We start from the raw sequence: 14,793 nt of genomic DNA, 5'->3' as shown, positions 1-14,793 counted from the left end.
GAATGGCCACATTACTATAATACTGTTACAAAACTTCACGCATACACAAATGTAATTCTTAAGAAACAAAATGAACAAATCTTAACAACAACACAGTGGCGGCGAGGGATGGCAGCTCCCCCCCTCCCCACTTTTGCCTCCCCAGTATGCTAAATCTTATCTATAAAATAAAATATACTGTCTTTGACCCCCCCCCCCCTTTTTGGAATCCTATTGCTACCACTGCCACAACTCAATACAATTTTACGTTTCCAAATATTCAATTTTATCAAATCCCAGTGCAGGTATATAACAATGTAAATTCTCTATACTGTAAAAAAATAGCAAAAATTTTTGACGTCAAGCATGATTTCTTGACTTTCTTGACCTACATGTTGATTTCTTGATATTATTGGCTGGCAGACACCCTGTTATATATTACACACATATTTCATTTCACTCACAGTAATTTATGTTCATCATTAGACGGGTATTGCAGGAACACGATAACTTCAATCTGAAGAAGTGTCTTTTAAGGGGGCAACACAAGTACGGCGGGAAATAAGCCCCGCCCTAATAAAAATCCTGTGGACGTCCATGACTGGGTATCGAACCCAGGTTCACTTGATTACAATGTGACGACGTTACCACTATGCCATCGGATTATTAATATATTTATTTCTACATAATGGTGGTAATGTGACACAGATACTGTTGTCTTCTTCATAATTGTAACGTTGGTGCTCTTGAAGATAGCTATACTGAACGCAACTCCAACTGGAGGCTGGGAAACAGCGAATCAGCTATCAGTTGGATTTTCACAAAGGTACTGAACGTTGTTCACATGATGAAACAAATGAGCGCTGGGTACACCACATGTTGCCAAACGTATTGTAAAGCTAGAAAGAGTCTTCTCAGGTCAGCACCAGAAATCAGCGGGGGTTAATGGTACCACTGCACACGTGGTCCTGAACGATTAAGTTTCCGGAGGGACTACAAACAGGTCGGAATGCAGGTGGATACACAGTCATATAAAGAAAACTGGCAAAAACATAAGTATGCTTGGGAACGTTGCTTCGGGAGAATGAGGTGATCCCTTCAGAATTTACTTCGCAACTGAGTTTGTTGACACCTATTGGAGCCCCCCCCCCCCCGCGAAAATGATTGGGGGAAAGAAGGTGCCAGAAATAGCCATCAAGATCAACCGCCAGTTGGAGTTGCGATCAGTATAAGAACACACATTTGTGCGCCAATCTGCAAATCATTAATCTACACAAAGACATATGACATATATATGTATCAATTGCAGCCAATACTTATCTCCTAAAACAGAACATCGCAACAGACAATATAAAACTATTTCGTGCATTTCAAAGTAAGAGATGACAAGAGAAAGAAGAGAAAATTGGAGAAATTAAAGTGTTGAGTAAACAAACATATTAAACTCTTATACCTAATCCTGCTTCTTTTTCTTCTTTACTCTAGACAGGAAAAACCCATCATAACATGCTTCATTGCTATTTCTCCATTTTACTCTGATTTATTGAAATTACCACACTTTTACTCTAAGAACATCTACTATGAATAGAAACTAGATCTGATTTTACAAACAAGACAGAAAACGAAAAACAAGGAAAGGAAAAAAAAACATAAATTCTGCTTTCATATCATGCTTCTCACAAGATATTGCCACAACACCACTTTTGAGCAAAATAATTTTTACAAAATAAAGTAAATTAAAAATTAACAATATACTCCTGTCTGAAAACTTTTACATTTCCTGAAGACACTACCAAAAACCTGCATGCAACTCGATGCACTACACAAAAAAAATTGAAACTTGAAAGAAATAACGTTCTGATTATATATAATCATTATAATTTGCATAACTCTCATGCTTTTGTGCACTAGGTTTAATGAACTTGATTCAATAATTATAAATAAATGTCTGAATAAATTCAGGTACCTGTGTTCTTTTGGCAATGCAAAAAAAAGTGAGTTTTGGAATAATACTTAACATGTACCAAAAATATATTTATAGCTATTTATAGCAACTGTTTTAAATTAGTGTAAATGAAAATACTGAATAAATGACTATTATTATTACCATGTTCTTCTTTAATACTGAATTCAAGCAAAGTGCTTTTTATTCATTGCATTGTTATTATTAAAGGATGTTCCTGCTACAGTGCAGAATTATATTTAATGAAAAAATATTATACTATTTCCAAAATTGCTAATTTTGCTATGATTATAATAAGGAAGATATATATATATATATATATATATATATATATATGGTTTATACATATTAAGAGCAACACACAATTTGCATTGCATTTCTTTAAAAGAAATGGATTTTAAGTCGATCGTTACGAGGATTAACAGCATGTGCTGAAAAGTGGTGTTATCGAAAGCTTGGGCTAAATAAATGCGAGTATGAAATCATTCGGACGAGACTGCACGGAACTGACCTGGTGACGAATAAAGTGTGTCCCTCCTCTCTTGCGGAGATATGAAAGTGGGCCCATAGACTCGATCGGGAGGACGTGGGGGACCACCAGGCACAGATTGGCTGGAGCGAGGGGAGGGGGCAGTTCCTGAGATGGGGCCTTGGGAGGGAGTGTTTGGACGCACTCCGGGCTTCATCATGATTGGCTGTTGGTATGTTCTCTGTGGTTTAGGAGGTGGTTGGGCTGCACCTAAAAACGGATGATGGCATTTTAACACTGGTTCTGCCATTTAACCACGTGACAAAAGAGAATTACTGCGCTTCCTTACGAAGATCACGTTATTTATTGAAGAAATACTTTTTAAAGTGTTTTAAACATTTTTCTTTAAACACTGTAATTTGAATGAAATTTAAAATTTACTTCAAGTATACCTTTTACCATGTAGAAAAAATCAAAATATTGCTTTGCAAATTACAATAAAACAAAACATTGAGGAGTAAAAAAATAAAATGTTTTCCTCAAAATAAATCTGAAAATTTACCTTTTAAATGTAATAGTAACTTATTTTTTGCCAAATAAAATTAATTAAATTAACATTTTTACAAAACACAATAAAAATAAATAAAAATATTAAAATTGCACAAAGAGATGGCTATAAAAAGAACTATACTGAAAACTACAACAACAAGCATGCAACAAAAACTCCAATACATGGAAAACAAGTGAAACAAAGTTATGTTCTTTTTACAGACTACAATTTCAGTGAATAATTTCATGAAATGAAGTGAAAAATAAACACAAAATCATGCAAGGGGTATGGTACAGGTAAAAAAGCCCATGCTGCAAAAATATGTAATGACACTTCGTCCTGATAATTTCCATAAATTAATGGTTTATACTAATGTGAAAATATAAATATTCTGAATGCAATGGCCCTGTATATATTTGCTTTTTTAAAAAATAATATTCCTTTGCTTGAATTACAATATTATCCCTTTGAATCAGTATAAAACAGGGATATTTTTTTACCTGTCTGGGGCAGAGGCTTTGTCCTTTCATTGGCTGGGGAGTAGGCGCGTAACATTGGCCCACGAGGGAGCGTGGCAGTTGCAGATACGGTCTGGCCTGGGGGGTACGAATGGGCCATGTAGTAGGGCGAGGTGCCACTAGGAGTTTTACTACTAGCCTACGAACAAGAACCACATGTACATCAGTAGGACAAAGAGTACAGTGCTCAAGAAACAATCACATAACAGACAGAGAATACCAGCTACGGAAAATGGGATAAAACACCATCAAAAGATTGATCGACACATGCAAAACGGCACCTGCAGAACACCAAGTACCAACACCGTCTTGAAGTTTCCCCTGCGGTACACGTAATTAACAGCCGGGTACGGTAATGTTACCTGTAAGATCTAATGCAGTAACTAATAAATGCAACACCAAAACAATGTGCATCTGGCTTTGGTACGTTATCATTATTATTCATAATTAAAAGCTGTTACGGGATAATTGTCAAAATTTTTGAAGTAACCAAATTTATGTACTATTTTTGTACACTATCTTGGACATATGTTACATTGTAGTAATCTGGATTTGTGTCATTACCTAACCTCATTTAACCTAACTGCAGTACTCCAAGTGGGTGGGGGATATCCTCCAGCTAGCAAAATTTTCACGCAGCATCCCCCCAGCTGTCTCATTGTCAGCATGTTACACCATAGGAGCATTCCACAAGACCTGACCAAACATACCTCCAACTAATATTATGCACTTCAAGTGCCGGCTAACTCAACAAAATCTATTTTCATGCAAGAAAACTAGTTTATTGCAATACAAAGTTAATTATATGCATTTGCAATTAAAATTTGTCTGGGACTGTGGCCCACATAAGCAATTTTTCTTTTGGAAAAAAAGGGGGGGTAATATTTTACGCTCTTAAAAATTGACCTATTTAAATTTTAGTTTAATCAAGAGTATTCAACTCAATTTCAATGCATTTGCTGTTATCTAAATTACAAACAACCAGTGACAGCAACTAAGGGGGACATCATGGGAGGCAGTTGCCCCCACACTATGGCCTCTTAATGCTAAGCCTTGTGTACCAAAAGAAAGTAAATTCTGCTTGCCCCTCCATTTTTGGCACCCAATCGCCACTACTGTTAATATTTACACAATTGTGATATCAAATCACGGAAATGTTATTAAAAATGCTCCAGAACGAATTCTTAATAGTTTCAGAATTTTGAATATTTGCATTGTTATTCAAACTGGTGTTTTTTGAAAAAATCATTCAAGATTTACTTTCTCATATTAAAATGTACGTACAAGAATTTCAAATTTAGATGCCAAGCCTGCGTTAATTACGAAAAAGCCTACTGACAGTTCATTTCACTTATTAGATTTCGCATCATCGTGCTGACGGCACGTCACCTCGGGTGAGTGAGGCTGGCAGTTGGTAGGTAGGTCCGGGCCCTCAATGGGCTGTTGGGCCACGGGTTATTATTATTATGTTATACTGGAATATATATTACTATTATTGTTATTAGATTGTGCACAGAAGCCAAAGCACGAATGTAAATGCACGTTTACTTATGCAATGGTGTTGCTTATTACTTACTGCCAGATCTTTGCTAATTTGTTAAGAAGCATTAAAGCATTAAGCAGTGCCCTACACCCTGTGTTGGTTAGAAGAGTGTTAAAAGTGAAGCAGAACAACAAACAAACACTAGCTGCAACATGAAGTGCAGAAGTTCGTCAGGAACGGCGATGAAAGTGCTGCTCAAAGTTATTACCTCCTCTCCAGTACTCGGCCGCCTGTGGGGAATGCACCATACCTTTTTTGACAGCCTGAAAAGAAAAGCACTTGATGTTACAGCCATTGGAACATGTCTAAGCTTCTTGGATTCCCACCTAGCATTGCAAGGCAAACAAAATTATTATGAAATAGTAGTGAAATTATCTTATGCTATTACAAGGGTATGGAGGGTGTGAAATTGTCGTGTAGCAGTGGTAGGAGAAAAAACAGTCAGAATTCAGTATAAACTGAATACATGTTGAATGATTTGACTTATTTTATTTTGCTTTTCTGCTACTTTTGTCTAACCGCGAAGATGAGGATATGAGTGACGAAACTGATAAAGGTACATTCACAAAGAACACTCATGCACAGGCTGGGATTCAAACCTGCGACCCGTGCATTCATAACACACCGTGCTAACAGAGGTTGGCGCACACATTGAAATGGCTAGTGGTAATCGAATACAAACAAATTTTGATTTATTCAAGAATAAACTCCAAAATAAAATTCTGGCTTCAGGCCTGTGCAGTAGAACTGCTCACGTACATGGGAATCTGCAGGATATTTTCCAAGGGGGCAAGCACAGCATTCCCCCTCCACCAGTCTTGCTTGTAATTATTATCAGTCTGTTATAATAATTGATGCAAATTACTGTTACTGGAATGAAAGTGTGGATGTGAAATAAATAATTTTTAGATTGACATTCATTACAGAGGCCTTCCCTTGCTCCCATTTGGAATGCCCATGCTCTGATGCGAATGGGTGCTCCGAAAGCTATGTTCAACGGAAAACACTCAAAGTGTTTTTTTACAGGCAAGGAGAATGATTGTCCCTCTAAAATTAAATAGCTATTTCACACACATAATTTCATTTTGGAGTACTAATTTATCTCAATTATTATAAGGGTGTTGCAGTTTGCCCTCCCCCTCCCCTGCCTGTGTACAAAAATCCTCTGGTCGTCCATGTATGTTATTAGTCTTCCTTGAGAAAGGTTCCAAACATACCGTTGTGCTAAAATCAAGCAAAAATTATGCAAGTCGCTAGTATTCTTCAGTTTCATTGGCATATTGTAATAGATGCCTAAAGTTAATTGGTATATTATTTAGAGGCCAAAACATGTTCAAGTTTTCTTTATTTTCAACATCACACCCCTCAGCACCCCTAAATGATTAATCCTGGCACTGCCTGCTCTGAAGAAGACAATCTCACTTCATAGTCACAATAAAGAGGGGTGGGAATAAACGGTGCAAATTGCATAAGGAAGCAATATGATAAATAGAAGACGATCAATGGATAAGAAAAATACATGCGTTGCTTTACATCACTGTGCCTTAGATGTTCTAGCGAAGTTTGTTTAGTTTAATCAAGTACTTTTACCTTTTTTTGGACACTGCATTGCAGAGAAAGAATATAACTTTTATTTAGCACTCTCCAATTTCACACCCTGGTATTCCATATCATTTAGTAGAAATATATGAATATATATCAAAGTTGTACTGGAAGGAAGCTTTCAGATCGATGTGAAAAGTGTCCTGCAGGTTTGACACCAAAGTGACAAGGACCCCATTTAAGTTTATAGAAAAGCCTTAACTGTTCATGTGCATCCAATTGACACATAAGTGATATGAGCAGCTTGTCATGTCACTCAGTACAAAACAAAATGCATTTATTTCCGAAGGTTTCTTTCCAATTGACACATTTCACTTGTTGCTTTGGTCTGAAAGCTTACTAAAGAGAATGGGTAGGGCCAGTTTACCCAATACCCATGCAATTTCAACTTTAACATAGTTCAAATAGGCATTAAAAGTATAAAATAAATAAATTTAAACATGCGAAAAATGACAAAGAATATTAACACAGTCACATCTTTAAACAACTTTAAAATATTCCCACACATTTAGTATGGCATTACAGAACGTTATTTTCTAATACTCTGTTCGGAATGACAACTAGGTTTAATTTCTGCTCATTGCTTCTTAAAACACAAGCCTACCAACACACACTTTACCTACCTACAGTACAAACTCGGAAAAAAGATAGAATTTAATTCAGGACTACACACTTTGATCATACTAGTTGTAGATTTTCAAAAACATAAGTGAAACAATACAGTTACTGGCTAACATAACATTACTATTTGTTGTTACTGTTGTCTCTTCATATTTGATTTACCATGCTCAATTGGTTGATCCACATTCATTAAACCGGTCGATTGTCATAAGGGTGTGCATGTTACCATTAAAAAGATCTTTAGTTACAAGTAGCTAGTGAAATCTAGTTGGAAATGCCTATAGGTGAAATTAGTCTTAATGGATACTTTTGAGTGAAAGCTGGAAATTAAATCAGATTCTAGTAAAACTGCTTTTAAGTAACAGAATTGTAATCATAACTAATTCTCTCATTTTAGTTTATTCCTAAACATCATAACCAATATGGTATTTTAAAAAAATCCTGGCAAAAATACCAAAGTTCCTAAGTTAATTAGAGTAGGATTACTGAAAAATTAGTTTCAACTACAGTTATACTATGGCCACAGTAGCTAAGTTGGTAGAGAATCTGGCAACTATGCGGAAGACCCACGTTTGAATCTGGACGAGGAATCTTTCCAGTCATTTCCGTTTCTGCATGGCTCTGAGGCCCACCCAGTCTCGTATCAATGGGTACCTGAGAGCAACCCTGGGGTGTAAAGGTGGCCAGGCGTGATGCTGATCAAATCATCCCAACTATGGCCGAGATCAAGAATATGTGGAGCTCTACCTTCACATCACCCCATGTGCCTTCATATGGCATGTGTGCACATCCACAGGGGTACCTTAGTGCATAACTGTATGGTAAAGGTAGTTTTAACTACAAGCATGGGCGTCTGGAAGGGGGGCAAGGGGGGCCACGGCACCCCCATGGAAAATGAAAGTCAACCTTAAAATATGTACTTCGCACATATAATTTCATTTTAGCCAAAATAATATGTACATGTTAATTATTGCATGAACACCATAAATTCAAATGTAAGCAATGTTTTTTAGGGAAGAACACTATTTTTGGGGAAAATTTGCCTTCGTTTGCCTCCCCCTGGAGAAAAATACCTTCCTTGCCCCTCCCTGGAAAAAATCCTGCGGGCGTCCATGAACAAGACAGCTGATTAAGTTTTAGATAGTATTTGTTAAAATTAGTTGCAAGTAGATAATTTTCCATGATTCATTATTAGTACTATTATAAGGAAGTTATTTCAAAGTTGAAGGTAGACCTTCTCTCCCAGCACAACATCGTCAGGATGTATCAAAAATTGTACAAAATTAAGAAGGGTCAATGTATTTCTTCATTTTTACAGAAGAAAGTACTTACTGAAATGAGTTTCTCTAGCATTTTGAAAGTTCGTGGAGGTATTTTCTTTCATCGTTGAATCTATTGGACCGGGAATTCATGTATTTTTGAAGAAAAATATATCTCCGACGCACAATTGCCGTTGCTTTTATTTGCTTCCTCTACGCGAACCAGATGTTGCGAACGTTTGATGACGCAACCTCCTGTCAGTGTTTCCAACCACGCTATTGTTTTGCAAGAAGATGAAAAAACGAAATATACATTCCTGATATTACTACGACCCCAAATTTTAACTAGGTTTGCCTTGGTCTATCTCCCACAATCCTACCTAGAGGTATGGAGATCTTCAACTGGTAATGGGATGACGTGGAGGCAGTACGTCGAAACTCAGCCGTTGTAGATTTCCGACACCGGGTTACGCTACTCACTCGTAGCTCCCCAATTTCCTCACGACCGTGGGTTGCCACCGGTCCTATACACAGGCCGAGACTAAACCCAAGCGGACTCGAACCTATGACATCCCGCAGTCTGAGTCCAAAGCACAGTACCTTAGACCGTACGGCCACGGAGGAGGACTTGGAATAAAATTGCTTTATTTTAAGGGGAAGAGTGACAATTTCCCACCAGTTGTGCATTTATTGCAATATCGTCCGAATGGGCAATGCTAATGAGCAAAAAAGCTGGTGTTCAATAAAGTATGAATTTCTCCACATGTTGCAAGTCAAAGCGTTTTTAAAGTTAATTATTAAGCTAGATATGATATTTGAAAAACATGATGAATAAGAATTTTCAGAAACCCATGTATTCTTACGGGGAATGAACTTCAACTTCAAGTTATGGCTAATCAAATGGAAGGTTCGACTTTTCCGGCTGTCAATAACTACTTCAGTCTATCCTTTTCCCGTTGATATCTTTTTCTATACCATTCCAAAGAGAACAAATAAAATAATACTTCCATAAGTCCAATGCATTTCTCCTTGCCTTGTATGGCCATCCTGGCAGTGTTGCCAAACGTGATGTGCATAAAAGAGCTGAATTTCACCGTAAACTGAGTAAAAACTGTCAAGGAGCTAGATTTGCGAAACTGGATACATGGCCTTCTAGGGTAATTTTTGGTGTCAAATGAGTGGGGATGTGGGTGGGGGTGGGGGTTGCTGTTAATACTGTTAACTTTAAAGCGATGGTAATTTATTCTAAGTTTTCACCGTCTAGAACCGGTGGCATCACCCATCTCTATAATCCTCCGATGGTCGTATGAAAATAAAGTATTCCCGGATAACAATATTACGTCCTCTTCACGTCAGCCAAGCCGTTATATAACAATATCACGTGAAAAATTTATACTTATGATAAAAGTTGCCTATGTAAGCCAGGGCCAGTGATGGAGACATAGTGGCGCAGGATGACGTGCTCCCCAATTCACAGTCAAACGAGTGCACGAAAGAGGCAGACCTTGCTCAAAAAGAGCTAAGTTGGCAACAGTTTCTACCCTTACAAAATTCCTGGGCGAATCACTGCTAATTTCCATCTCATTACGTCAATGTTATTCGAACAATAGAATACGTGACGTTTAGTAACCAAACAAACCAGGAATGTACACAAACTGTCAGAAAATATTAGCCCCATACAAACTCCTGAATATTTCTTGGTCCGTTAGCCTTGGGTAAATAAATGTCTTTGTGTCAGAGAGCTGTATCGTATTCATCAGACACAACGGTAATGACACCTACACAGACACGAGATGTTTAGATAGAAAGTTGATTGTAGAGTGAGTAATATCTCTCAAGAGTATTTACTTTCGTTTTTTTTGCCACACTGCAATTAAACTTATGATTCACAGTTTAAGATTCCACTTTTGAGAAAATTTCACCTGCTCTGCTACCTGCCTTCATTAAATCATATAAAAAGTAATTATGCTGTTATTTTGAAGAAAAGAATATGAAGATATGAATCGCACCGTTGACGGTGACTGAATAACAGATATTTTTGTTTCATCTTTAACGTGTAGTATATTTGAAATCCATAGGCGTGCGGTGGGGGGGGGGGGGTGGCAAGCAAGATATTTTTTCCAGGGGGTAAACCCGGCACACTGGCTTCATTATAGTATTTTCCTCTCAAAATACACCACTTGAGTTTGAAATTATCACATTCCTGCATCCCCATTATAATAATTAATGTAAATTACTGTCACTGAAATCAGAGTATGTGTGAAATATGTACTTTTAGATTGACATTCATTTCCCCACCCCTTCTTCCAGACATACATAGTGTAGAGGAATCTCATTGCCGTTATTAAACGATATTATACAGAAAATTAAGTATTTCCAAGCCTATTAAAGTTCCAAGCAACTGCGGTGGAGGGGTGTGCATTATTTCCTATTAAATTGGAACTATAATAAGCCTAAAATTACACTAAGGGGTCCGGGCAGCCACTATATACGCCCCTGTTTCGTACTCGTCAATACAGTAAAACAGTGAGACGAGATTTTTCCTTCCCGAATGAACTTTTCATCAAGGTTTTTGCCCAGGCAGGCAACTTCATATAAATATTGAGAGGGGAGGAGTTCAAGATTGACAATATTATTTACGTGTAATGCATATATTTCTTGAGGAATTTGGGGAGGGCCAGACAGTTCCTTCCCTCCCCTTTCCCTAAGTCGGCGCCAATGTTTTTGCCTCCGCACGCCTATGTTGAAATCGGAATGATGTAGCTTCCAACCAAGGTGGGGAGATTTTGAACAGTCCTTTCCTGTCCTGAGTTTCCACTTTGCAAGGGAATGTCATTTCCCAACACCTTACGCTCCTGTTAACATCACACAATTTTTGTTGTTGTAGTACGTTTCTAAGTCCACTTTATGTACAGATAGGCTAATCGGGACTAAGCCTACAGTTTAAAGTGGGATCCGTTCCACCATGTGCCTCAACGGGTTCGGGACTACTTAATTACAAAGCAAACATCCCACAAACTGGATGTTAAAAGCTCGTAATACGAGGAGCGCTCGAAAAGTAATGCCCCACATTTTTTTTCTCATTACTGGTTGAAGATATCGAAGTGTCCTGTTCCTCAGTCCGACTGTGATGCTTCCTTAGTTTGTGTGCAGAGTTTCACGTTCGACCGATAGGCGGTAGCAGTGTAGCGGTGAGTAAAGCTGGCGGGTCTGTGTGACACTCGTTACAAACAGAGAGCGGTAATTGAATTTAATTCTTGGTGGCCGAGAAAGAAAGTGTGGTGAATATTCACAAACGGGTTGTGGGCACACCATTACGAACCAGAGACAAAGAAACAATCGATGGAGTGGCACCACACACAAACACCAAGAAAGAAGAAGTCCAAAACAACAGCCTCTGCCGGTAAAGTGATGATCAAAGTGTTCTGGGACATGTTTGGGGTCGTTTTTGTTGATGTTTTGGCCCAAGGTGAAACAGTAAATTCTGAAGAAACGATACAGGAGAGTGAGACCAGACAGAAAAGTGAAGGATATGTTGCTCTTGCATGCAAAACCACACACAAGCCTGAAAACCACCGAGGCAATCGCCAGATTGAGGGTTCTCTGTATTCCCCCATCCTCCTTACAGCCCTGATCTCGCTCCTTCCGACTTCTATCTCTTCGGGCCAATGAAGGATGCACTGCGCGGTGTGAAATTTGAGGACAATGAGAGTGTGGTTCGTGCTGCGAAAACATGGTTGAAGAAACAGCCCGTAAGCTGGTACAGGGATGGCATACAAGATTATGTTGAAAAATAACATGTATAGAGTATACATACAACAATATTCTGTAGCAATATCATTAACGTCAATTAAATATTAGCTGAGAAAAAAAAATGTGGGGCATTACTTTTTCAGCGCTCCTCGTATCTTACAAGTTTTGTCAAATTACAATTTCTAATCAACAAGTAAAGATAACCATCATAATATGTTCGTACGAACACCCCCTCACCCTAAATAAGCCAATCATTCATGTTATCGACACAAATGCTTCATTATGAAAACTAAACCGAAGCGACAATATCAGTTTCATTCAAATCTTCCTCAATCTCGGTCTCATAGAAATTACCATAATAGTACAATAAAAACTGTGTATTTATTGAAAATTTGATAAATAAGCGTAAAACAAGAGAAGAGAGAAAATGAATATAAAAACAAATAGAACGCTACTAGAAATAAAATACAAAAAATATATTAAGGAGAATACATTATAGAAAGAAGGAAAGAACGTATAATTACTTCAGCACAGTTGTACTGTTGTTGTTCGATATTCCCTTCTTGTTCCACGTTTTGCCACATGCTTTTTTTTACCTTCACTGGGAATTTTCTCACAGTTGAAACTCAATTAAGAACTTTAGGCAATTTGCGCACGCACAGTGCGATGCATAAGAATTAGCAAGCAAATTGTCCATCACCGTGTTTCTTCTCTTTATTTCACCCACCCAGCGAGAGTTTCAAGAATTGAAACAAATCACCACAGAAGCTGTTGACAATCTCTGTACAGTGGGATCCATGAGGATTGCCATGCAAATTGTCCATCCCCATCTTCGTGCACTTTATTTGACCCAATAAGAGCTTCAAGAATTAAAAGAAAACTCAAAATAAGCTCTTGACAACTTCTGCACCAGCATACGGTAATAATACTCATGGATCCCACTGTGCCAGCACACGTAAATATCTATTATTTAAAAACACGTAAGATGCAAGAGAAAAATTAATTAAAACAGTAATGAACAATTTGCCGAACAATACTTGTGCTTCCCACTGTACACGAACATTTTTTGGTCAACCAATTTAGCAATACTATAGTCATAGTATGTATGTATATATATATATATATATATATATATATATATATATATATATATATATATGTACAGTGGGATCCATGAGTATTACCGTGCAAATTGTCCGTCACCATGTTCGTGCACTTTATTTGACCCAATAAGAGCTTCAGGAATTAAAAGAAAACTCAAAACAAGCTGTTGACAACTTCTGCACCAGCATACATAAAAATGCATATCTTAAAAACACATAGGATGTAAGAAAAAATAATAAAAATAGTCATGGACAATTTGCAGGGTAATACTCATGGATCCCACTGTACATCACTCCAATCGCATAAACGATATTTAAGCAAATTCATAGGCCATTGAGTGAAGTGAAATCAAAATACAATTTCTAAAATCGACCAAGAAGTATCGATGTGAAAGTATCGTTCTCGAAAATGAGATTTAGACAGTCTCGGTACAATGGCTACTGATTAGTGGTCATTTTCAAGAACATGGCATTTTAACTTATTGCACCATTGTGTCCCGTAACCCCTAATTAACTTTACGAGGGCGCCACTATCTTGTCACCAATCCAGACGCAATTCTAGCACTTTCCTTTCAACACTTCCACAGATTTTCCCGGTAGCCACCTGCTGTATAAAAGCATCTGGTGATACGGTAAGATTGACGAAAGTTGGGCCCTTAATCCTCAAGAGTAGAAACATTCTTCAAAGCTACGTGAATCATGCTTACCGATCAACTGGTTTACAAATGTTCTTCATTGCAAACACCGTTACTCTTGTCCGACGAAATCACATTACGAAATGCTCAATTTTACTCTACTTCAGAATAAAGTGTCACGATTTCACAGCTTACATAGGAAGGGCGAAATAACCAAAGATAACGACGAAACAGTCACGCCTAATAGCTCTTGGTGTAGTGATAAGACATTAATTCTCAGCCAGTCTTTTGAACATTCGAGACTCGGCGAACAATTCTTATCAACACGAATAAGTTTCCTTCTGATTACTGTTATTTTACCTGTCATGGTTCTTCAAGCGATCAGTCGCCTAACTTTCACGATGACCCGGGTTCGTGATTTAAGAGGATTTACACTAAAAAAGTGGCTAGTTTCAGCTCTCAGCCTCATATCTTCCGCGGATGAGAAAGTTACCGGAGTGTGGTCCTAACCACGTCTAGGGCAGTGGAGAGGGGTCTCCAAGAAACAGCAAATGAAATTTTTTACTTATGTACATAACATAATGTGAGAGTTAAATATGTGTAAACGTATCAACGAACAGTGAAACCAAGGTTAATAGAATTATAGAGATTGGATATGTAGATTGTTTTCTTCGTGATGACATAACGACGGTAGAATGTGAATTTATCCCCCCCCCCACAAAAAAACGAATACGAAATCTATTTACTATTGCCACACAATTGAACACATTTAATCGACACATGCACATTTTGCTCTGG

At 37.8% G+C, this 14,793-nt stretch overlaps 1 protein-coding gene across 24 annotated transcripts in view; it reads right to left on the bottom strand.

The window, feature by feature from the left end:
• The window catches only part of LOC145996124 (coiled-coil domain-containing protein AGAP005037), a 1,065,133-nt gene that overhangs the window by 116,944 nt on the left and 933,396 nt on the right, over positions 1–14,793 (bottom strand). For 22 of the 24 annotated variants that reach the window (XR_014442750.1, XM_083132404.1, XM_083132407.1 and 19 more), the window contains 2 exons: positions 3,462–3,618; positions 2,454–2,681 (listed from right to left, as the gene is read on the bottom strand). Coding sequence is in view for 23 of the 24 variants with exons in the window: in XM_083132404.1 (XP_082988530.1) it covers positions 2,454–2,681; positions 3,462–3,618 (385 nt within the window). In the remaining variant the exon portion in view is untranslated. Of the gene's footprint in view, positions 1–2,453; positions 2,682–3,461; positions 3,619–5,230; positions 5,286–14,793 lie in introns of all 24 variants that reach the window. The other 2 variants (XM_083132412.1, XM_083132423.1) reach the window with 2 other exon arrangements.

Source organism: Lepisma saccharinum, chromosome 12 (assembly GCF_977018435.1).
Source record: "Lepisma saccharinum chromosome 12, izLepSacc3.1, whole genome shotgun sequence".
Taxonomy (NCBI): domain Eukaryota; kingdom Metazoa; phylum Arthropoda; class Insecta; order Zygentoma; family Lepismatidae; genus Lepisma; species Lepisma saccharinum.
This window is presented reverse-complemented; position numbering and strand designations above follow the sequence as displayed.